This window comes from Sarcophilus harrisii, chromosome 2 (genome assembly GCF_902635505.1).
Source record: "Sarcophilus harrisii chromosome 2, mSarHar1.11, whole genome shotgun sequence".
NCBI lineage: Eukaryota > Metazoa > Chordata > Mammalia > Dasyuromorphia > Dasyuridae > Sarcophilus > Sarcophilus harrisii.
The window spans coordinates 382,564,772-382,590,202 of NC_045427.1; the positions used below are offsets into that span (position 1 = coordinate 382,564,772).

At 37.3% G+C, this 25,431-nt stretch overlaps 1 protein-coding gene across 1 annotated transcript; it reads left to right on the plus strand.

Annotated features, from left to right (window-relative positions):
- The first annotated feature begins 5,945 nt into the window (after window positions 1–5,945).
- RBM22 (RNA binding motif protein 22) lies at window positions 5,946–24,929 on the plus strand. The gene is made up of 11 exons (XM_003756713.4): window positions 5,946–6,104; window positions 6,564–6,617; window positions 13,648–13,677; window positions 14,169–14,301; window positions 17,325–17,425; window positions 17,541–17,713; window positions 20,416–20,616; window positions 21,415–21,579; window positions 21,792–21,880; window positions 22,098–22,229; window positions 23,862–24,929. The coding sequence occupies exons 1-11, from the start codon at window positions 6,051–6,053 to the stop codon at window positions 23,990–23,992; spliced, it is 1,263 nt and encodes a 420-aa protein (XP_003756761.2). The 5' UTR covers window positions 5,946–6,050; the 3' UTR covers window positions 23,993–24,929.
- The last annotated feature ends 502 nt before the right edge of the window (window positions 24,930–25,431 follow it).

Genomic DNA, 25,431 nt, shown 5'->3' on the forward strand with positions numbered 1-25,431 from the left:
TGTCACCTAAAGTCCCACTTTCTACAAGATGCCTTCCCTGATTTCCCCTTAATGCTTATGCCTTCCCTTTATTGAATATTTCTAACTTATCCTGTACCTGATTTGATCATAGTTGTTTGTATGTTGTCTCCCTCATTATAGTATGAGATATATTCTTGAGAGTCAGGACTATCTTGTTGCTTTTCTTTTTATCTCCATTAATTGCTTTATGAATCATATTGGGAGAGAAAAATCCAGAACAGAAGGAAAAATATGGGAGAGAAAAAATAAAAAAGTGAACATAGCATGTGTTGATTTCAATCTCCATAATTCTTTTTCTGGATCCAGATGACATTTTCTATCTAAAGTCTATTGGGATTGCCTTAGAAAAAGATTCTTTTCAAATCTCAAGTCACCACAAAGGAGCTTATATTCTTTTGGAAGGTAACCACCCATGATTATTTTTTGATGTGCTTGTGGGTTTCCATTTTCTAATTTGTTTCATTTCATTTCTCCAATTAAATTTTCATATTTATGGAAACCAAATATCCATCCATTTCTCACAATATCCCCCTTTTTTTCTTTTTTTAAATGATTTCCACATTCTTTTATAAGCCCTCAAAATTTAGCTAATTTTTTTAATCCCACTTCAGAAAAGTTTATTAACGCCTGCACAGATCTTACACAGGATAGATAATCCCTGAATTCTCTGCTAATTCTTCTGATAGGGCTACTAGGAATGAAACTACCACCAATTGTAACACAGTTCCTCCTTTTTACCAGTAACCTTTAAAGAGACATTCTGTTTTTCTATGCCATTCTGCTAGTGGCATCTAACTACTTTGCTATTGCCTTTACTGTCTCTTTGACATAACTTATCCAATAATATTTACTCACCAGAGTAATAATTGATGTAGTTTGAGGACCAACATGATGTAAGTAATGTGGATAGCAGATGATGACATCCACCAAAAATTGGGGTTCAGTCATGTGAAGAATTCACATGGCCATTCTTTTTGACAAAAGGTAGATTTATTTAGGGAAGAAGTAAAGACAAAATGAAGGGATACAGTAGATACCAGTGTTGAGGTTTGGAAAGGGGACCCTAAAAGTTTGGGGTCACAGACCGGTATTGCAAGGGGTCTCAAAAGAATTTGCAGGCTTGAATCCATTCCAAGTCAAGGGGCAGAGTTTTACTGTAATTGTAATACCATTACAAGTAAACTAAATAATTTATCAAAGTCCTAAGAGAGAGACGACCCCTTTATTCAGCTTTCTATCATAGACATGATAATTCTATGGCCCAGAGGAGTGGTCTCCAGAATTTGATTATCACTGACCAGATCATCAGTCAGTGGTCTATTGAGAAGTGGTCTATTCAGAATCATTGTTCTTAGATTGGGAGTATAGGAAGTCCCTGAGGCAGACTCCAAAACCAGAAGATTTAGGCTTTTTGACTTGTTAGAAGCCCCCCTAAAATCGAAGGACCACAAAATCATATTACTTCACTAGGAATGGTAAATATGAAATGGAATGGGAGAGCATACAAAAGACTAAATTCTCAGTGGAACTCACAATTACCCAATAGGAAGGGAGCACCCCATGAGGTTGGGATATGCATGCCCTTGGCAGGCTAAATCCTGAAAGGGACTTAGTACCCTAAAAGAGTTAGTTAACTATAAGGAGGAGAAAAAGGCTTGGAAAGCATAGTGGAGTTAGAAGAGATGCCATATGGTACAGGGAAAGGGGAAGGGGAAAGACACCAGGCTTGCTGTAGCAGACTGACCCAAAGGAATGCAGAAGACATAGAATGGCCCATAAATAGATTTTATAGGGGAAAAATTTAATCTCGGGGACATGACTAGGATTTCTGATAGGGCATGGCAAGGTGAGACTGCTAGAGACTTCTATAGAGGATGGGTTTCAGGGATATGACATAACTTGCATTTCAGACTGGACTACCTCCCCAAGGACGGGGTCATAGAGGTAAACTAGTCCTTTTGATTGATGATCTTCTCATCAGTTCTACTAACTACACCTATCTTTAAATATCTCATCAGTAATGATTCAAATCCAGAACTAGATTCTTAGCCTTGAATTCATCAGTTACTATTCTTGACTTAAATTAATGCTTCTTGATTCAGTCTTACTTTCTTTGTCAAATGCCAGAATAAAAGGAGTAGCCAATTGGATCAGTGTGCAAATGCCCACTCACTTCCCAGGCAAAGCAGGTGTGAGAGTCCTGCCTCCACAATACCACCCAACATTTGCTTGGGGTATGCTCATTCTTGAGAAATTGCCAGAACTACCCTCAGTTACATTCCAGACATGCCACGGCAATTCCTAGATATTGGAATCTTCCATCCTGCACACTGGTATTTTTCAAAATGAAATATTGAATATCTATACCTAGAGTCCATTTTGGCCATATTAATTTACTATATTAAGAGAGATAATTAGCCCTAATCCTAGTTGTCACAATAAAAGAGGGGTTATAGTTCCAGAAGACAGAACTGAGAGTGAATAGAAATTACAAAAAGGCATTTTTTTTATTCCTACTATTTAGAACTGTTCAAAAATGAAAGAAGCTACCTTCAAATATTGTGAATTCCATATAAATAGGAATGTTCAAGTAGAGGTAGAATGGCCACTTCTCAGGGTTGCTGAAAAAAATATTTCTGCTTCAGGTAGAAGTGGAACTGGATAACTTTTGAGGTCTTTTCCAACTCAAATATTTCATTCATTTAAGACACTGGCATTTTAATGGATCTTGTCATAGGGTTAAATTTATCTCTTAAATAATTATGATTTTGTTGAAAATTTTTGGTGGTTACACACCTGTCAGATTGGCTAAGATGACAGGAAAAAATGATGATTGTTGGAGGGGATGTGGGAAAACTGGGACATTGATTCATTGTTGGTGGAGTTGTGAACGAATCCAACCATTTTGGAGAGTAGTTTGGAACTATGCTCAAAAAGTTATCAAACTGTGCATACCCTTTGATCCAGCAGTGTTACTACTGGGATTATATCCCAAAGAGATTATAAAGAAGGGAAAGGGACCTGTATGTGCACGAATGTTTGTGGCAGCCCTTTTTGTAGTGGCTAGAAACTGGAAACTGAATGGATGTCCATCAGTTGGAGAATGGCTGAATAAATTGTGGTATATGAATATTATGGAATATTACTGTTCTGTAAGAAATGACCAACAGGATGATTTCAGAAAGGCCTGGAGAGACTTACACGAACTGATGCTGAGTGAAATGAGCAGGACCAGGAGATCATTATATACTTCAACAACAATACTAGATGATGACCAGTTCTGATGGATCAGGCCATCCTCAGCAACAAGATCAACCAAATCATTTCTAATGGAGCAGTAATGAACTGAACTAGCTATGCCCAGAAAAAGAACTCTGGGAGATGACTAAAAACCATTACATTGAATTCCCAATCCCTATATTTATGCACACCTGCATTTTTGATTTCCTTCACAAGCTAATTGTACAATAATTCAGAGTCTGATTCTTTTTGTACAGCAAAATAATGTTTTGGTCATGTATACTTATTGTGTATCTAAGTTATATTTTAATATATTTAACATCTACTGGTCATCCTGCCATTTAGGGGAGGGGGTGGGGGGGTAAGAGGTGAAAAATTGGAACAAGAGGTTTGGCAATTGTTAATGCTGTAAAGTTACCCATGTATATATCCTGTAAATAAAAGGCTATTAAAGAAGAAAAAAAAAAAAAAAGAAAATTTTTGGTGGTGTTCTAGAACGTAATACAGTTAATTTATTAGCTTTCAAAGAGTATTTGGGTGATAAGGAATCTTATCTGGATTAAGCCAGACATAATTTTTGAAGAATAACTTAAATGAGTCTCTCTCTCTCTCTCTCTCTCTCTCTCTCTCTCTCTCTCTCTCTCTCTCATACACACACATATGCCTTATTTGGTATTAATAATCAGTCACTGAACAAGGTTATTTTTGTAAATATTTATTTTCTCATCTCAATGTGTAGGTGACAAAAGTTATCCTTGATGAAAAAATAAGAATGGACTAGACAAAGAAATGAACTAGACAAATGAGCTTTTTCTACAACAGACAATCATAAGTGACTGAGATGTGTAGAGATCTTGTCCCTTGATTTTTTTTTTCATGCTATTTGACTCAGTAGAACACAAACTTTAAAACTTGCAAATAGTGTGTCTTCCATACATAGACTTAAATACTTGAGTGGATCTGTGATTTCATCAATCCCTTCCCTGGTGTGAACTGCAAACAATTCATATATTTCTCTTCTTTGTGATATCTGGCCATGTCTTTCCATAAGTTCTTCATAGAGAATCTACTTTTAGTGTTGAAATAGAAGATTTTTTATGTCTGTGTAAAGTATTACTAGGGATAGGAACTGGACCTATGATTTTATTAGTATAAGAAACTCCCAATAAGAAACTCCACCAATCCAGGGCAGCACCTTCTCTGCAACTTAGTTTTGAACTGAAAGTTTGAGTGACTTGCTCAGGTTCATAGAGCCAGAATGTTAGAGATGAGATTTAAACTCGAGTCTTCTCTCCAGTCTCTATGCCATACTCTCTTTTGATGATGGGGAATCAAAAAATGAATATCACACAATTCATGATCTTAGAAAAATTAGTCTACTAGATCCTGAAAGTGTTGGTTCACTTTCCATTCACCAGATGAGAGGAATGAACTAGAAATAGTTCCTCTGAATCAAAATACTCAGTTATTCCCTGATAGGCTTTAATATCTCTTATGGATATGTAGAATATCTATCTAATTTCTCATGCCACTGGACATTTCCCAAAGCTCAATTAAGCTACTTATAACTAGATTTTTGAGAGTCAAAAATTCTAGGACAAGAAAGACATCTTCCATTCCATTATCTCCACAAAAATAATGTTCCTCCTTCTCCCCAGGTGTTCTCCAGAAAACACTAGAGCATTGGTTGATTGCTAGTTTGGAATTCTAGAAAAGCAGCAGATCAAAGAAACATTCTAGGAGTCTATATTTTGTATGATTGTTGAACTTACTTACCTGTTTGTTTATTGCAGTCTCCTCAAAAGAATGGGGCACAATGAATAGAGTGTTGGCCCTAAGTCAGGAACACGACTTCCTGAGTTCAAATATGGCCTTAGACATTGCTAATATAACCTTGGGCAAGTCACTTAACACTATTTGCCTTAATTTCTTAATCTGTAAAATGAGCTGGAGAAGATAATGGCAAACCACTCTTGTATCTTTGCCAAGGAAACCCCAGTAGGGTCACAAAGTGTGAGCAATGACTGAACAACGATAATCAAAGGAATATACAATCCTTGAGAGTAGAAACTGTCTCACTTTCATATTTGTATCTTCAAGCACCTGGTACAATTCTTGGCACATACTAGACTTGATGAAATATTTGAACTGAAACTAAATTATCTTTCTGGGACATAGAGAAGAATACTGCTTCAGGTAGATCTGGACCTAGATATAACTCCCACTCTTAGGACTTTTCCGCCAGGGTGTTTGGGAGGATTGGTCACTGTTCATGACACTTGTGAAAAATGCTCCTTCTCATCTGTGGTCTAAACAGGAATAAGGTGCCCAGCTGCATCTTTTCTCTAGTTTGGATGATGAGGGCTAGCCTACAGTACCCAAAGAAGGCGGGATTGGTCTGCTCTGTGCCAACTGCCCAGAGTGGTTGTTGATAACGCCCGTTATTTGACCCATGGACCTTCCCCGGTGTTTAGTTTAGTCAAATCTATATCACTGTACGGTATCTCCCTCCTGTTCCATTTTCCTGGGGTGAGGCCTGAGAGGATGCAAAAGATGCACTTCCACTATCCCAAGCTCCGTATCCTAGGAAACACGTTGCCAAAGCAACGCTCCAGTATGCTGGGCGGAAGGAGTGGGTGTGCGAGAAGGAGGTGTCTCTGTAGCCGGAAGGAAACCAGAACGTCATTGCTAGCCGCAGGGGCTGCTGGGATCGCAGCGGTCCCGCCCCGGGGGCGGGCGCCGCGCCTCCTATTTCCGCCGGCAGCGCTGTGGCTGCCGCCACTTCCAAGATGGCGACGTCTCTGGGCTCCAACACCTACAACAGGCAGAACTGGGAGGACGCGGTAAGTGTCCCGCCTCGGGATCCGGACTCCGGGAGTCGCGGGGCGTGGGCAAGAGCGAGGCGAAGGCCGGCCGCCCGCCAGGGATGGTGGCGGGAGTCAGGCGGGGGGCGAGGCCGGGGCGCCTCTGGCCTGAGGGAAGGAGGCCTCGATCCTGGGAGCTCGTGGGCCTCGCCGGCGGCACCGCCGGGAGCCGGAGCCGCGGCCTCGGGATCCCCGCGGAGGGCGGGGGCCATCGAGCACTTGGCGCGCCCTTCCCACTTGCCCTCGGCCCAGAGGTGTCGGCCTCGGTCCCGGGGAGCTCGCGCCTGCGTGGGGAAACGGAGGTCCGAGCCCCCGCCTGGGTGCGTGCACGCCCCGCGGCTCCCTTTCTGCTCGCTCTCGCCCGAGAATGAATGAGAGTGCGGCGGCGGGGGAAGAAGGGCACGGCTGACCCGGCCTTTGTGTTTTGCCTTTGCCCAGGACTTCCCTATTCTGTGTCAGACGTGCCTTGGAGAAAATCCTTACATCCGGATGGTAAGTGAGAAGGGCCCAGAGGTTCGAGGTTTCCCCTGTGTGTTACACGGCGTCCGAGGGTCTTTGTCAGCTCGATTCAGCTCCTTCGGGTTATTACGCTCCTCTCTGGAAGGTGACACGAGCGTATAAAACCCCTTACCGTTTGCATTGGGGCTCGAATTTCTTTCGTACTTAAAGGTGAGAAAACATTTTTCTCACACAAACTGTCAGCGAATGGTAGAATGGAGGGAAATCCAAGTCCGTTTCCTTACACTCCCCTCCCCGGTCTCCATCTCACACTTTACAGTCTGAAGTTACTCTGTGAATGTTGTCTTGTGCTCAACTTTGGTATTCCACTTCTCAGTAGATCACCCCAACGTGGGGATGAAAAACAGTTTTGCTGATATTATAAGTAATATTAGGGTGGTCACTTGATAAAAACTTGGACAAGGTGCAGGACAGATTGGAATTGGTAGAAAGAGGAAGATATCTTTGTAGAGTAGGAAACTTTTGGTATTAAAGTGGGTTTGGGATGCTACATAATGATAGTTGACCTATACATAATCTTTTAAAGTTTATAAAACCGTCCTCACAAACACCATCAGGTAAGTCTGGCAAGTAACACCTCCATTTTTAACTCCCAATGAGAAAAATTCCTCTTTCAGTACAGATGGATATTTCTTCAGCAATCTCAGCATTAGTTGCCTAAGGCAGAAGTGTCAAACTGGCAGTCTGGTAGCAAAGGCCTTCAGGCAGCTCACTGCCCCCTACAGATTGCAAGAAAAAATTTGTTAAACAGTACAATATAGTGTTAATTTGAGGTTTTCTAAGACAATATGAGACCTGGCATAAATCCTTCTATTTGAATTTGATTCCACTGACCCCAGATATTGAGAAATTAATAAATGAGTTACCTAAGATCAAACAGCCTGTATTGGTAAGAGACAGAACTTTTACTCAGAAGCTGACTTATCTGCACCCCACGATACAATTATTAAGCATTTTTTAAAATGTTTTTATTTACAACTTAAATGCAAAATTAGAAAAAGAAAGAAAAAGAAATCATTGTGTGTCTGGCAGAAAAACAGGGAGGATTCAAAATATGTAACAATAAATTTCAATTTGAAGAAAACATATGTAATAGTAGAAGACGTATTCAACAACTATCCATCTTTGCTTTCTTGTAGTTTTTCTTTTGTTAACTCTGCTGTGCACTTTTTACTTTATTCTTTTTTTTCTCCTTTCCTCCCTGCCTTCATCTCCCCCAAGCAGGTGGTAGTTAAGCACAGATATATTTTTGTGGATGTGTGTGGATGTACACACACATGCATATATACATACATACATATATACATATAAAATGTTATTGTGACTGAGATAATGTCAATTTCTTGTTTAGATCTTTTTTAAGATTGACTTTGTGTGATTTCAGTGATTACTTACCTTTATGGTTTTTTCATAATAAATTCTACTCCTAGTCATTGTTATTTTGTTTAGGTAGATCTCTAGATCTAAATTTTCTATCTTTGCTAACTCTTCCACTTCTACCTGTTAATTTGCCTTACTGTTACTAACTTCTCCCACTCCTCCATGGATTCCACCCTTTCCTTTCCTCTTTATCCCATTCCCATTAATCTATACACTTTCTTCCATTCCCCTTCATCTAAACAACTTTCTGTACCCTGTCTTATTCTGTCACACTTTCTCTCCCTTTTTATCCCCTTCTTATTAATCTAAACACCTTTATATATCTCGCCTCATCCTATTCATTCTCCCCTTATATCTTTACAGATTTTGAAGGGTGCTATGCCTTTCTATATATTTATGTATTGTTACCTCTTTAACCCATTCCAATGTAAGTGGGTTTTCAGAACCAGCTCTCCTTCCCTTATCTAATTCCTCTGTCAATTCTTGCTCTTGCTTTATCCATGCAGCATGGATGTAGCAAAATTAACTAATTTTACATTTTCTTAGATGGTTTTGTTTTTTAGAGTCATATCATACTCAGCTCTACCCCAATCTTTCTTTTGGACTACAGTGTCAGTCTTAGAATAAGGTTTACATCTCCACATATGAAACAGTTTGTCTTGATATTGAGTCTTTTAAAATCAATCTTTGATGTTGGCTCTTACATGTTAAATTTTCTATCGAGTTCAGGTTTGAGACAGAATTCTGAAAATTGAACAATTTATTGTTCGATTTTTTATTCACTGTTGTGCTTAATTTTCTTGGATATAATATTTTTTGCCGCAAGCTTAGTTCTTTTGATTGTCAGTATGTAATATTCCAGGACCTATGGTCTTTTATTGTAGCCTATGATAAATCCTGTGTACTTGTAATTATAGCTCCAGAATATTTGTATTGGGATGGTTGTTTTTTTTTTTTTTTTTTTTTTTTTTAGCTTGTAAGATTTTCTCTTTGAACTGGAGTTTCAAAATTTAGCAGTGATGTTCCTGTTTGTTTTTCTTGTTTCACAATCTCTTCAATTTTTTTCATTCTTTATATTTTATTTTAAAGAGTCATTTTTCTCCTTAAAGCTCTGCGTCTCCTTTTCTAGTTGGTTAACTTCATAATTTTGTTGTTTTTCTTGAATGTTGGTGGGGGGAGGGTTGGGGTTTTTGTTTTATTTTTTCTCAATCTCACTTGATTTCTAAGTCCTTTTTTTTTTTTGAGTTCTATAAATTCTTTCTGGGCAGGCAACCAGTTAATTCTTTTGGAGTAGGAGAGGCTTTTTTTTTTTTTTTAACTTCAGCGTTCTTCTCTTGAAGATGAACCCCATCATCACCATTCCCATAGTAACATTTAATGATTTAATGATTGGATTTTTTTTTCTCCTTTCCCTGCTTTTTTTTTTTTTTTTTAAATAAGAACTTCTTAACATAATTACATCTAGTACATCTAGTCTTGAAGTGAGAAAGATGGTGCCACTGACTTCAGTTTACCTTTTCCCTCTGGTCTGGACTCCCAAAACCAAGAACTCCACCTTCCTGCAAGTGCCACAGCCAGCAGCTTTTGGAACTCCATTGCTTCTGTGCTCAGTGGGTATGCTGTTTCCTTTTTGGTCTCAGCAGCACAGATGCTCCTTATCAGCAAAAAATTTCCCTCAATTTTTTGGGTTAGATCTCTGACCCTCCAAACCCAAATAGCCCCACTGCTCTTCACTTTTTGTTTTTGGAAAGGTAGCCCGGAGGTGTTTACACTAAATATGGGTTAAACCTCCAATACTGAGGTCTTCTTTGTTTGTCTCTGTCCTGTTCCAGTCTTATTTGTTTTTCACTGGTCTCTGTTCAGCCTGAGGAGAAATTGTGCTTTGTTTGTGGGGGAAATCTGGAGGGCTTGGAATTTACTAACCTATTCTGCCATGTTCCCAGAATCCTCCCTCATTAAGCATTTATTAAGCTCAGGCTATGTGCCCAGCGTTGTGCTGAATACTAGGAATTCCAAGAAAGACAAACTAATCCCTTCCCCCAAGTAATTCACAATCTACTGGGTGAGATAACATACAAATTATATAGAAACGAGTTATATACAGAATAAATAGGAAATAATCAGCAAAAAAGAAAACAATATAGAATTATGAGAGAAAGGCTCCTCTAGAAAGTGGAATTTTAGCTGGGACTTGAAGGAAGCCAGAAGATGATGAGGGAAGAGCCTTTCAGGCACAACAGTCAGCCAGTGAAAATGGTTCAAGTCAGGGAATCGGAGGATGGAGTGTCTTGTTCAAGGAACAGCCAGGAGACCAATGCCACTGAATCAAAGAATATTATAGGGAAAAAGAAGATATAAGAATTGAAAGGGGGGGGGGGGGGGGGCACTAAGTTATAAAGAACTTCAAATAATTTTATAATTGATCCCGGAGGTGATAGGGAACTACTAGAGTTTATTAAGTATAGGGCATCAGGAGTGTGTGACATAGTACGACTTGTGCTTTAGGAAAATCTAGCAGCCATTGAAGGTGTGGAGAAAGACTTGAGACAGGCAGACTCACCAACAGCTACAGCAGTACTCCAGGCATGAAGTGGTGGAGGCTTGCACAAAGGAAAGAATGGGGCATAGTGGAGAGATATTGGAAGGGTGAAATGGACAGACCTTGGTTATATCTTGGATTCAGGAGTGATGAGAGACAGTGCAGAATGGAAGCTGACTCCTGAGTTTCAAGCTTGGGGGCCTAGGATAATGGTGATACATTTCTTAGTCCTCAGAAAGTTGAAGGGGAAGATAATGACTTCTGTTTTGAACATTTTGAATTTAGGATGTCTGCTGGACATCCAGTGCTAATGTCTAAAGGCAGCTAAAGAGGCAAAACTTCCTCTCGTGTAGCCTCAGAGATGTACACAGTGACTTGTCCAAGTCACACCTGGCAAATGCTGGAGTCAGTCCTTACATAGGGCAACTGAGTGAGGAGGTTTTGTTCTCCGCAGAAGAGAGAACTACAACTAATATATTTTCATTTTTAGCAATGTGTAAAATGAAAGGGGCTGCCTCAGAAGATGATGAGTTTGCTATACTGGAACATTAAGCAGAAGCTGACTAACTTGTCAGAGTTGTTATGGAGGGAAATCCTTTAAGGTACCTTCAGTAGTGAGATTCTATGATCCTAAATCTCTGTTCTTGACATCTGTTCATCAATTCTACATTTCTAGATGCTTGTTGAATGTTGCCACCTAGATATTGCTTATAGTGTATAATTTAGTATATCTGACTCATTTTTCCTGCCCACTCTCCTCTCCCTAAACCTGAGCACCCTCTTTATCTCCCTATTTCTTTATTGAGACATCATCCTTCTAATTACTCAAGTTTAAAATCTTGCAAATCTTTTTTTTTTAACTCCTTCCTCACTCCACCTCCCCAGTTAGTTGCCATTCCCTCTCAATCTTGCCTCTAAAATCTCTTGTATTCATTTCTCTTCTCCTCTCCACTATAGTTACCACCATGTTAGTTCATGACCTTTTTACCTGGACTAGCATAGTAACCTTTTAACTGGTCTTCCAGCCTCTTGTGCTTACTTTCTTCAGTTCATTTTCTTAATGTATAAGCCCAATAACATCAGTCCCATGTCCAAACAACTTTGGCGACTTTACACTAATTGTGTGGTGCAAAGGAAAGCACATTGAACTAAAAGTCAGATATAGGTTTAAATCCCAACTCTGATATACAATAGCTATGTTACCTTAAGCAAGTAACTTTTTGCAAGCTCAGATTCTTTATATAAATTTAAAGAAGGGAGTTATACAAGGTCTTTAAAGATGCCTTTCAGTTCTTGTAAGATAAAAATCTATAAAGGCTCAACTGTTTAACCTGGTATTCAAGGTCTCCATAAACAGCCTTCAACATGCTTTCCAAGTTTCATTTCACACTTAATCCTAGTAATTTATTCTTTATTCCATCTATACTAGCCTTTTTTATTATTTATCTTGCCACTGTTTTTCATACCCAGAGTGAATTCTTTTTCTCCCTCTCAATTTCTTGAAACTCACTTCTTCCTTCAAAGTCCCAGTTCTTGTTTATTCTTTCAGCTAAGTATTCTCTCTTTAATCTCTTAATTTAAGAGTTGGACTTTGTATATTTTAATTTATGTTTCAGTCTTTGTGTACTTGTCTTATTCTCTCACTTGATTGTAATAATTAAAGCTAAATTATTATCTCAATTTTCACAACCACCCTGAGAGCTAGGTGCCTATTTTTATTATGTTAACTGATCAGTAATATAGGACAAGTACTTTTAGTTGACTTTCCTTTGGTGTTTATTAATTTGCTTTGAACTATCTAAACATTTACACTTTTCCCCCTGTGATTCTGAGCAAAGACATAAATTACTCACCTCATAGGGTTGTTGTGAAGAAAGTGTTATACAAATCTAAAAGTGCTATGCAGCATGAATTATTGTCATTGTTTTTACTGTTATTTTTATACAGTGTATGGCTGGCTTTATCTGTAACCACATTGTAGGGTGTTGGGCACATAGCTAAATAATGCTTCTTGGTTCCATGATTGTTTGATTAGGAACAGGGAGACACTAACTGGACCATCCATATAGGATTAGAACCTGAAACCTTCTCTCTTCCCCTTTTGGTGGAGCTAAAACTAATGGGAGAGTTCAGTTGGTTGATAACAATGGGAATAACAAAGGGGGATATATTGAGGTAATGTAGTGATGGATTTGACAGGACTTGAAAACTAATTGGATGTGTGGGATGAGGGAAAGGGAGAAGAAAGATATAACAGCAAAATTATGAGCATAGGAAAGAATAGTGTTGCCACTGACAGAAATAGGGACATCAGAAAGGAGCAGTTTTTAGGCAAAAGATTGTTCTTCTTTAGATAATATACTGAATCTAAATTGTTGAGGGGAAGAATATCAAGTTGTAGTGATCCAGTAAGCAGTTAAATATATAATATGGGAATAGATGTCAGATAAAGAGATTGATTTGTTGTTTAGTGTTCCACTTAGGGGTGACAATTGAAATCATGAGAGTACAAAATGTAGATATAGAGAGAAAGGAACTGAAAACAGTTGGGTGTGGGAGGAGTGGGAACACTTATTAAGAATATAGAAAGAGCAAGAAGAGCTATCTTAGGAGATAAAGGTAAAAGAAACGAATGAAATACCTAGGAAGCCAGAGGAAGAGAGAGACAGACAAATCATTATAAAATATAAAATTACTTAACAATGTGAAGACTGAAAAAAAACATTGTGTAGTATTAACAAAGAAGACAGTTGACCTTTCAGAGAGCTATTTTTATATAATGTTAGGGACAGAAGCTAGATTACAAGGAACTAAATAGTGATTACTTAACACCTGTGGAAAATTGGGTCCAAAAATGAAGTTTTGTTGTTATTGAAGCATTAAGTGACCCTCGGTTTCTTGAAGTTAGGTCCTTAACTCACTAAGGCTTAATTAGGATTGGATAGAACTACCAATTAATTCAAAGAAATATAAATTATCCCTCTTTCCTCCTGTTCCCCCTTTATGTCTTTGGAGAACTAGATATCCTAGACACATTTGTTGGGTTGTGTAATTTCTAATAACTACTATTTTCTTTTATTTCAGACCAAAGAAAAATATGGAAAAGAATGCAAAGTAAGTTTATCTGCATTGGAGAACTTTTTCCTATCTTCTAATAAAGTTGCCTTTAAAGATAATAGACTTAGAAAAAATAGAAGTTATTTCTGCATTTGTATACTCTTTTTTCTATAGCTTATCTTCTAATGGTGTTGAGTGAAACCAAGGGAACCCTAATTGTCTAAGGGCAAGAATTGGTTCATCTCGTATACAAAAAGGCAACTAGAATTTGGACTTATTTCTTCTTAGATATATCCTCTAGAATTGATCATACTTGTTGGGATAAATTGGAATTTATATTTTTCCTCATAGTTAAAAGATTTTTTTAATCAGTGGTTGTTTCTTTACATTTTCAAGCATTATAAAGCAAGATTATTGAAACATTAAACACCAGCCCAACCCTCTTGGTTCAGAAATTGTTCCAAAGGAGAAGGCCTTGCCTGTGATTAGGTAGTTGTACTAGTAGGCCTGGGACTAGGCCAGTAAAGGTCTCTGGCTTTGTGCTCCAGATTTGTGCCAGGCCGTTCACAGTGTTCCGCTGGTGCCCCGGTGTTCGCATGCGTTTTAAGAAGACTGAAGTGTGCCAAACCTGCAGCAAGCTAAAAAATGTATGTCAGACCTGCCTTTTGGACCTAGAATATGGTGAGTTTGTGTTGTCAGATGAACCAACAAGTGCCCTAGAAAATGGTCCCCCTTATCCTTTGTCACTTCTGACCCCATCTAATCTAATCTTGGGGGTTCAGTTCCAGGACCATTCTGAAGAGTCTGGTTTCATCTGATTGATGCCTGAAGGTACAGCTTCTTCCGAGAACATTCTGGACCCACTCTGAATCTCACCTGGCCCTTAGTGGAAGCCTTGGAAGTTATTTAGGACTCAAGGCCAGTTCTAGTCCAAACCTCTCAGATATGTACCCTTATAGATGAATTTCCACTAGATGGAATAGTAGGGGAAGTCAGTCACCTAAGAATTGTTCTCATAGCAGTTTTTGTGGGATTTTACATGCACAACTACAACCCAAACCACATTTAAGTTTTTTAACATTTGCCTCATTTCAGCTGAATTCTTAGATCGTTTATTAAAATTTCCATAAAATGGACTTGATGCTGTCACGCTCCTGCTGAGGTTATGAGAACTTCAAAAACAGCCACTTTAGAGCTATTTTGGTTTAAGTTGAACCTTCTCTGATCTCCTCCTCAGCTAGTAATCTCCCCTAAATTCTTTCACTTCTCGCTGCATTTTTTTAAAATCATTTTTGTACATGTCTTATTTGTCCTCCTAGACTGGGTAGGAATTTGTTTCCCCACATTGCCTTATCTGTAATAGAGGTATTCAAATATTTGTAGAATGAGTAAATGAAAAAAAATAACTTGTCAGAAGATTAAGGAGACCTAGAAATGCTAAGAAAAGGCAATGCTTTTGATAATGCTAGTTGAGTTTTGGAAGCAGTTGTAGTATCAGCATTTTGGGGAGTAGAGCTGTAACACTGAGAATAAGTGCCTTTGTCCATGTGTCAAGCTGGCAACTTTTGGGAGATCTAATATTTGTCTGTTATCATCAATGTCTAATTATCCAAGGACCTACTTTACCAACTTTATAGCACATCATTCCTCTCATACTTCATTCCAGCCAAACTTTGAACTTATCATTCCATCTCCGACCTCTCTTTATTCACATAAGCCATCATGTCAGAAATGCAGTCCTTCAAATCCCTTCAAAGTTCAGCTCAGGTGAAACTTTTACTCCATGGATTCTTCTTTGATTTCCCCTAGTTGTTAGCCCTCTATCCCTAATCAGATTACCTTGTATTTACTCATATGTGTAACTACTGTACTCTTTAACTAGAATGTAAGTTTCTTCAAGACAGAAACTTAATTCTTGTCTTTTTAAAAGGACCTGGAGATATATCAGAAGTTTAGTTGAAAGACAACTAAAAATAATTGGTATGGGATCTGATCAGAATTGTGGTAGTTAATGAAAATTGCTATAATAATAATTTTTTGCTGAATGGGGAGAGAATTTCAAGACCCGTATTGTGTATCTAGTATCTACTTTGAGAAGTAAAGAAGACAAAGAAATGCAGGTAGTTGGAGAAAGTTCTCATATCCTTGTAATTTATTGATTGTTAAGGATTATATATATTAGTGGCATACACCTCCGATTCCTACTACCAGGAATGTTAAGACCTGGTGAATTGTTGAGCTCAGATGTTCTGAGCTAGAGTAGGTTTAAAACCAACCAGGCAACCATGGCGAGTATGACACTAATGTGGTGAATCCTTTGGGAGTACAGAAGGATACCAGGCTGCCAAAGGAGGAATGAATTGGCCAACATCTAAAACACCAGGTCAAAGCTCCCATGTCAGTCAGTAGTCACTAGTTGGATCAAGCCATGAGTGGGCACTGTACTTCTGACCTGGATGAAATAGGGAGGCCCAGTCTCCCAAAAAAGGGAGGGAAAGAAAAATTATCTACATGTCAGTAAATACGACAGCTTTAAAAGTATCTGGAAGTTCTTAAATATATTTATATAAGCTATATGTAAACATATGATTTCATATAAAATCTTTTTCTATTCTGTTTATATTTGAAAATGTTCATTTTTATGTTTTATGTTCAATTTTTTTTTTAAATCTTAAAGAATTATCTGTATATTTATTATCTAAGTTTACTTAGAATCATCCCTGATCCCTATTTGATTGGAAAGGAGAGATAATATTCTAGTGGTGGTCAGAATAGTACTTAAAATTAGGTTTTCATATCATATGATAAAGGGTATTGACATTTCTAGATCCTGATCTAAATAAAGGAAACTTAACTTTAAGTTTGCTAAATATTACAATTTTTGCATCCAAAATTCTACAGTTGGCCGGTTATATTAATTGTTTGAAGTTGAAACTAACTCCAGCATTGTAATTTTCAATTTGTTGGCTACAAGCAAAATTGTTGGTGTAAATATGTCTCTTCTTTGATGCACAGCATTACAGAATAGTTTGGAGCCCTATGTTTTTCAAATTGTGCTTTGAATTAAAAGTAATTCTTCCTAAGCTTGGATTAGTTTAACCTGGTTTTTAGAGTTAAGTGATTACAGAATTGTTGTGTGAAAGAATAATTAGATTTATTTTTCTTGGTCCCAGAGGTCAGAACTAATGGATGAAAATTATAAGGAAGCAGTTTTCAGTTCCAACAATTTGAACTATCCAAAGATGGAATGATTGCCATAGAATATTATGACAACACTATAATTGGAAGTGTTCAAGCAGAGGCTAAGTAACCACATACCAGAAATATTGTGGAGGTGGTTTGTGCTTCAGGTGAAAAATATACTAAAATGATCCCTAAGGTCCCTTTCAACCCTGAGATTCTATACTCCCATAAAAAATAGTATATAATATTAGATTCTAAGTAAAAACTTAACATGTAATCTTATAACTTTATAATAAAAAAATCTTTTTGATTAAAAATTTCCAAGCCATGGCCTTTAATTTGTTTTTAGTAGTATTTTATATAAAACAGGCAATGTAGGAATTGGACTATCCTTAAATGCTTATGCCTTAAATACTTGAAAGTTAGTTGTCGCTATTTTAAGTTTAAATGCATATTCAGTTAATGAAACTTGTTGTTTAGACTTTGAGTTATTGCTGAACTTCTCAACTCCCTCCTTTCAGGCTTACCTATTCAGGTCCGTGATGCAGGACTATCCTTTAAGGATGACATGCCTAAATCTGATGTGAACAAAGAATATTATACCCAGAATGTTGAGCGAGAGGTATGGAAATGCTGTGATTTCTTAACTGAAAGTGATATGAAATGGGATTTTGGAATTATCTTCAAGCATCGTTGTTGTTGGTGTGATTTCTCTTGCCTTTGGCATTTTTTTGTAGATTTCTAACTCTGATGGAACTCGGCCAGTTGGTGTTCTTGGAAAAGCTACAGCTACAAGTGACATGCTGCTTAAATTGGCTCGGACGACCCCTTATTATAAACGGAATCGTCCTCACATTTGTTCCTTCTGGGTAAAAGGAGAATGTAAAAGAGGAGAGGAGTGTCCATACAGGTAGGAAAGGAGCCTCATTTAGAAATTGCTTAAGTGGTAAGGAGGGGGATCATGTTCATCCAAGTGAGAGGTCATAATCTATGTTAATCTATTTAATAGGCATCTGTTACACATAAGGCCTTTATTAGAGGCATAATAGCTAGAACCTTAGTCTAGAATCAGGAAAGTCTAGGTTCAGGTCACATCTCTTATACATGAGGGCTGTATGACTTAACTAAACTCTCAGTGCCCTATGTACCTGCAGTACTGTAGGATATTGAACAGTGGCAGGTCTGATCTTGGTAAAGGAATTTCCTCACTAGAAGTTACTTATGATAACGGCTAACTTTAAAGTTTGCAGAGTATTTTATACTGAAATAACAGGTCAGGTCCAAAGAAGAATGCTAGGCATTATACTGTATATCTATGAACTTGAAAGATTTTGAGCATATGGTGTGTGTTGTGTATCCACTCTCCCTAATTACCATGGACAGACTTAAAGTGTTTCTTCTTGAGGTCTTAACATTTAAGTGGTGAAGGCAGCAAGGTTATCCCATGTGAAGAATAGAAATTCAATTAAGCAAACATGTTAAGTAACCACCATATGGAAAACCCAAAGTCTAGTTAGAGATTAAAATCTGGACACAAAATTTACTAAGAGGAATATGATGATTGTACATATATAATCTATGTCAGTTTGCTTGCCATTTTGGGAGAGTAGAGAGGCAGAAAAATTTGGAATTCAAAATCTTATTTAGAAAATGAATGCCAAAAACTATTTCTACATGTAATTAGAAAAAATAACATACTGTTTTACTTTTAAAAAAAAGGAAAAAAAAGAAGTGTTTATGAGGAATTCTTCATGGAGGCAGTAGATTTTAGAGTAAAGAAATGATATAATCAGAGGAACATATTGGGAAAAATATATGGACAGTGGTGTGAAGGCTATTTTGAAAAGGAAATAGAATGTAGGCAAGAAAATTGGTTAGGACATTGTTAGTCAAAATTAAAAGGGCTACGAGGGCCTAAACTAAAGTCAGAAAAGCAGCAAACAAGAAAGTATTAAGGTGGGGGGAGAAGAAGAGAGCCAGTAAGAAGAGAACCCAGAGCCACTTTAAAAAATATTAAACCCCATTACTGGGTTTCTGTTCCAAGGAAAGCATCAATAAAAATAAAATCCCTATACACTCCAAAATATTTATAGCAGCACTTTTTGTAATTGCTAAACACTGGAAACAAATGCCCATGAGTTGGGGAATGGCAAAACAAATTGTGATACATGAATATAAAGGAATTTCTGAGAAGTTATGTGTGATGAATACAGAGAAGTATGAAAAGATCTATTTGAACTGATGCAAAGTGAAAATAGCAGAGCCAAGAAAATAATAAACATAGTAACTACAGCAATATAAATGAAAAGAAAGTGACACCAAAAAATAAAAATGTTAACAAAATTATAAAAATCAAGTGGAACTCAGATGAAATATGAGAACACACCCTCAACCTTTGTGGAGCTAGGAGATTCACAGATGTTACATATTACATATATTTTTGGACTTTTCCACTACATCAGTAAGGTTTTTTTTTTTTTCTCTAAAAACTGCTAATTGTAATATGGAATGGTTCTTAGGGAGTAGGATGGAAAGGGATACTATGCTGGTATAAAAAAACAAATCAATAAAAACTTACCAAAAAAGACTTAAGAGCAAGATTTTTTAAATCATTTTGGGGGATTACATACACTCAATAGTATTTTTAAATATGTGAAATATCTAAATTTATCTGAAAAAAAAATTAGATTAAAATACAATTATCAGAAGTTTTTGGTTTTGTTTTAAAGTTGACAAATCTTAGGTTTAAGACCCCTGATTTAGAAAATAGATTTAAAACACACTTTGCAATTCTTGAAGATGCTCACTATATATTTTACCAATGCACTATTCTGTGATCATTAAATACTTGGATTCATTGTAGCTGTAGAGTTTTGGTACATATAAAGTTAATTAAAAGAATTGCTGGATAGCATTGAGAGCCCCGTTGAAATTAGCATGCGTTTGTGATGAACCAAGTCAACAATTTTATGATTTTTCTCCAGCTTCATTTTAGCAGCTCAAAATAGGCATGATAAGAAACAAATGGTAAAAACTATCCAAGGTTGCCAATTAGCAGGGTAGAAGTAGTAAAAGGTCAAAGGAGGAAAAGTAAAAGAGAGGATGTTATTGAAGTAGTTGATTGTGCAAGGAAGGAACTGTGAGTGTTGGAACACCATTAATACACTGGAAGAATACTGAAAAACTTAGGAATTGGAAATCATAGTTAAGGTGAATAATAAGGAAGTAGGAAATTCAAAGTTTCTAGTGACAAGGTATGATTATCCTTGGATGTCTTAAAATGAAATTATAAATAATTATTAGTTGAGGAGTTCATGGTTTGAAGGAACAATGTTGCAAAATCACAGTTGAGAAAATTTAAGGTGAAGAGTTGCAATTTAATTTGGAAAGGATCTCATATCTATGAGTTAGATGGTAATATAGCTGAGGAAGAGAAGTGTATGGGTATTAAGAAAGGAGATTGTTCAATATAATATGATACGGTTTTCAATTTTAATAAGTATTTTATTCTGTTCGTAACTTGTTTTGAAGTAAACTTATTAGATGGCCCGATAGAATTTTAGCTTCTTTAGCTTTAAAGTCAGTGTTGTTAATTTTTATCTTAATTCATAGACATGAGAAGCCTACAGACCCTGATGATCCTCTTGCCGATCAGAACATCAAAGATCGATATTATGGCATTAATGATCCTGTGGCAGATAAGCTTCTAAAACGGGCTTCAACAATGCCTCGCCTGGACCCTCCAGATGATAAGACCATAACCACTCTGTATGTTGGTGGTCTGGGAGATACAATTAGTGAGACGGATCTCAGGTATGTGCATATATTTTCATTTGTTAAGGGACACAAATTCCCACTAAAAAGGTAAAACCTATGCAGTAGTGATGGTAATGGAAATTGATGTAAGGCAGCAGATTGGGAGACTCTTTGGGTTTATGTCTGGTGGACTTGTATGATATTTCTGGCATAAGGAGAAATGGACAGTTTGGAAGTAAACCCTGTGATGCATTTCACATTGTTTTGGAGAACCCTTTGAAGAAATAGGTATTAATGATAAAAGTTTCATGAGGTTCACCTAACCAGAGGCTGTTGCTGAGTAGTCATGTCTGACTCTTCATAACTGCATTTAGGGTTTCCTTGGCAAAGATACTGGAACAGTTTGCCATTTCCTTCTCCAGCTTATTTTACAAATGAGGAAACTGAGGTAAATAAGATTAGGTGACTTGCATGGGTTCACATAGCTATGGGTGAGCCTTTGTCTCAAGTTTTCTCTGAGGGGAAGAGGACTTTCATATTCTTTAAAGAACGTTCACCCTACCTTGTTGGGTTTATTTCATTTTGAGTCAAAAGCAAATCACATGTCCAGACATTCTATCCAATAATAAAAGAAGTACAGGTTGGTTGGTACTCCTCTTCTCCTTATTCTCTTAGCCAAGGTAAAGAAAGGGAATGGGGGAGAAATTCTCCAGAGATCACCAGGTAGCTATTTTTTCTGGCAATGAAAGAGTTTGTCTTATTTCTGTCTTTTGGAGATATGTGTCATTTTGTATAACTATGCTATATATTTAACTTAAGGTAGACTCGAATTTATCCATCTTTCCATCCACATAGAAATCACTTTTACCAGTTTGGTGAGATCCGAACAATAACAGTTGTACAAAGACAACAATGCGCTTTCATCCAGTTTGCTACAAGGCAAGCTGCAGAGATGGCTGCTGAGAAGTCCTTCAATAAACTGATTGTAAATGGGCGCAGGCTTAATGTGAAATGGGGAAGGTAAGTTTTGTGTCGATGCTTGTCTTTTAACAATTTTTGTAAGACTGTAGTATGGTGAGCTATATACACAAGCTTAGAATGTCAGTGTTCCAGAATAACATTAACTTCTTTGAATAGTGTTGAATTTGGGGGTGACCTAGATAGTGGTAATAGACAGGGTCTTTATGTCATCTTGTTTGATATCATATAATGATTTTGATTTTATGTTTCAGATCTCAAGCAGCCAGAGGAAAAGAAAAAGAAAAAGAAGGAACCACAGACTCTGGAATTAAGCTGGAGCCTGTCCCAGGACTTCCTGGAGGTAAGAAAGTTTTTATTCCATTGCTTGCTTTGAACATTCATAACAAGTAGCTTGTTACTCTGAATAGTAAATAAATTTTCTCTGTGATAGGTAACAATTCTTGGAGATCCCATTAACAAAGAATAGAAATAACAGGAAGAATCAGTAATTACATACTTCCACTTTGGCTTTCCTGCACTGAACATCATTGTTATCTAATTTGTGTTCTCTTCTTTAGCTCTTCCTCCTCCTCCAGCAGCTGAAGAAGAAGCCTCTGCCAATTATTTTAATCTCCCTCCCAGTGGTCCTCCAGCCGTGGTTAATATTGCCCTGCCGCCACCTCCTGGCATTGCACCTCCTCCCCCACCAGGTAAGACCTTCCTTTTCAGAAGTTTTTTAATCTGCCTCTAGCCTAAAAGGTAGCCCTAGATCTACCTGGGTCTTTCCTTAATTTCCTTCTCTGCACAATAAGAATATTGGACTAATTGATTTCTAAGCTCCTTCAAGTGCTAACATAAGATTTTCTGAATTCTTTAATGTCTCCTTATTCCCTCTAAAATCAAATGAGCCCCTCTGTTTGCACTTCAAAGTTCTTCCCAGCCTGGCTCCAACTTACATTCTACAATCCAGACAAAGTTGATATGAAGTTCCATCTCCATCTCCATCCAATCCCTTTGCATTGACTGTTTCCCTGTCCTTATGTACATGAAGCTTTTCCTGATGTTTTCCTGTAGGTGCTAGGGCTGTTCCTTGCATTCCCTTCCTTCCCCCAGAAAATTACCTTGTATTTATTTTGTATATATTTAGGGGGGTGTGTGTGTTGTGTGTGTATGTACAGACACATGTTATACGTGTGTATATCTTAGTAGACAGTAAACTCCTTGAAGACAGGGGTTGTTTCATTTTTGCCACAGAATAGACACTTGATAAGTGCTTATTAATTAGATCAATAGAACTCTAGTCTTCTTATCCTCTGCCCAAATTTTTATGCTAGTTTTGTTTCAAAACACAGTATGACATAAAAATGATGTCATCAATTAATTGAATTCTACTTTGTTTTATGAATCACAAGTCACAGCATTAACCAACAACAGAGGGGCCCTTCTCTGAAACTAAATCTTCATTATTCCCTTACAAAGTGTCCATTATATACAGGGCAGAGAACTAAATGCTTTGGGGATACCAGCCTGATATTTGCAATTTGGTGGGTAAGATAAGAATTGGACACTAAAAAAATATTTAGAGGAATTTGCAAATGCTTTAGGAGACAGTGTGAAGGAGGAGATTATTTCTTATATGTGATTGGCATTTTAACAGGGAGGGTACTGAAAAGTTCAGCAGAATATTCTTGTTCCTCTACTTCTCAAGATACTCACACACTCAACTTTAGCATTACATTCTTTGGGTTTATATTATAGAATTCTACAAAGTTAATCCTGATCTGCTGGTTTTTTTGTTTTCTTTCTGTAATATCACCAGTCCAACTAATAATTTTGTTAACTGGTATGTTAACTGGTTTACACAAGGTTCAGTATAGGACTTTGCTAATATCTTTTAACTTATTAAATCTACTGCATCAAAAAAAATGTATAACAGATCTTTTTTTGGCTATGGTTCTGTAAAACTTGTTTAAAAATATGATCTTATTCCAGTCTGTCATCCATTAACTAGTGAAAGAGGTTTGCTTCAATTTTAATACCTCATCCCCAGATCTCAGTCAAACTTTGCCTGGTAGACTACGTTAGAGTTGACTACCTCTTGTTCAAGAAGCCTTGAACTCCAGGTCCCTAGATGATGATTTCAGCTTTATTAAACTCCTAGGAGAAACGCTGAGGAAAGAACAAGTAATTGGATAGACATCTTTAATTTTGATAGCTAGCTTCGAATGTTTCATTAAGGCTTACTCTGGTTTATAGCTACTATAGACTGAAAAGAACTGAAAATTATGGAAATTTGTCAAGAGGACTGAATATCTGATACATCTGTTCCTTGCCATCTGTAGGTTTTGGACCACACATGTTCCACCCGATGGGACCACCACCTCCCTTCATGCGAGCTCCAGGACCCATCCACTATCCTTCTCAAGATCCCCAGAGGATGGGGGCTCATGCAGGAAAACACAGCAGTCCCTAACATCCTGCTACAGTGGTTGGGCTCTCAGGAGGAAAAGCGCTTTAGAAATGTAATAAATAAATCTTGGAGTAAATATTTTTTTCCTTTGTAAGTTTCCATGGTGACATATAACATGCTAAGATATGGGAAGAGCTGAAACCGAATTCCCAAGCACAGGGCAGGTGGAGAAGCCCTGCCAAACTCATATTAACAAATATGGTCACCAATGTAACAATGTCCTTTGCTTCTTAATCATACAGGAAAAAAGAGGGTCAGGATGAGTGTGAAACTTCTGGGAATCTTTAGGAGATTTGTAATTCCAATTGTATGTATTGTATTCCTTTGTGTGTTGGGGGTTTGACAAACTTTGACCTAGGGTGAAAGCAAATGTTTGACAATATTTTTAAAATTATTCTTTTGCTTGTACTAGTAATTAAGGAGTCATTAAGTATTATTTCCCTATTACCCAAGGTCAAACTTTGAAAATCAAACATCCCTAGATACTCTCTTTCCTCTTTTATCCTCCTCTTGCTAAAGGAATCTCTGCCAACAAAACAAAACCAGCTTCTTTTCAGTCTTAAGAAAACTCCTGCTTATGCCCTACTATCCAAAGTGACTGATCTATTCACAAAACTTTGGGGCCTGCATTGCAAACTCATGCCTCCTTTCATGAGGGAGATGTTAACCTTTCTAACTGTGAAATGAACAAACTTTTTATTTTGTTTGTATGAGTGAGCTGTGACTTACGGAAAGGTCTTTGTTTAACTTGCACCTTTTTGTGTTTCTATCTAATTTTCTGCTGCTGCATAGGAAGCTGTCTCTTACTTTTCTCATTATAAAAAATGTTGCTTGGATGTAACTGAATTGTAGTCAAGTGGAAAAGGTAAAGGAAATGAGACCTGTTCTAAATTTTAAGAATTTTTTTAAAAAGCTATTAAAACGGGCCAGTTTTTCCAAATGTTGTCATGAGCATATTTCTAGTTTTCTGTAGCATTTTCTTCCCCCTCTGGTGGCTGCTGTCTTTGGGTTAATGGAAGTGACCCCAAATTTACCCATTTCTGAAGTGAAATAGTGTAACCCTTTGCATTTATATAGCACTTTCTTGCTTTTCAAGGCACCTTCAACTCTGCTCGGATTTTATCCTCATGAAACACCACTGTGAGGAAGGTAAGGAAGGATGTACTGGTGTGACAGTTCTAAATCCTGCTTGCTAATATTGGCTTCCTCTTAGTCTAAACAGATCTTATAATGATAATAGTTGGAAACGGGGTTGTTTAAAGAGAGTATCATGGACTTTTCTCTCCAGAGCCTTTGGATAAAATCTCAGTTGGATTTCAGATGTGTTGAATAGATATTATTATTTCACCTATAAATTGAGGTTTGCATCTATGCTCTACTCAATACCTGATTTAAGTAGCCATACATGGTAAGATGTATGTTCTTAGCAGGACTAAAGGCTC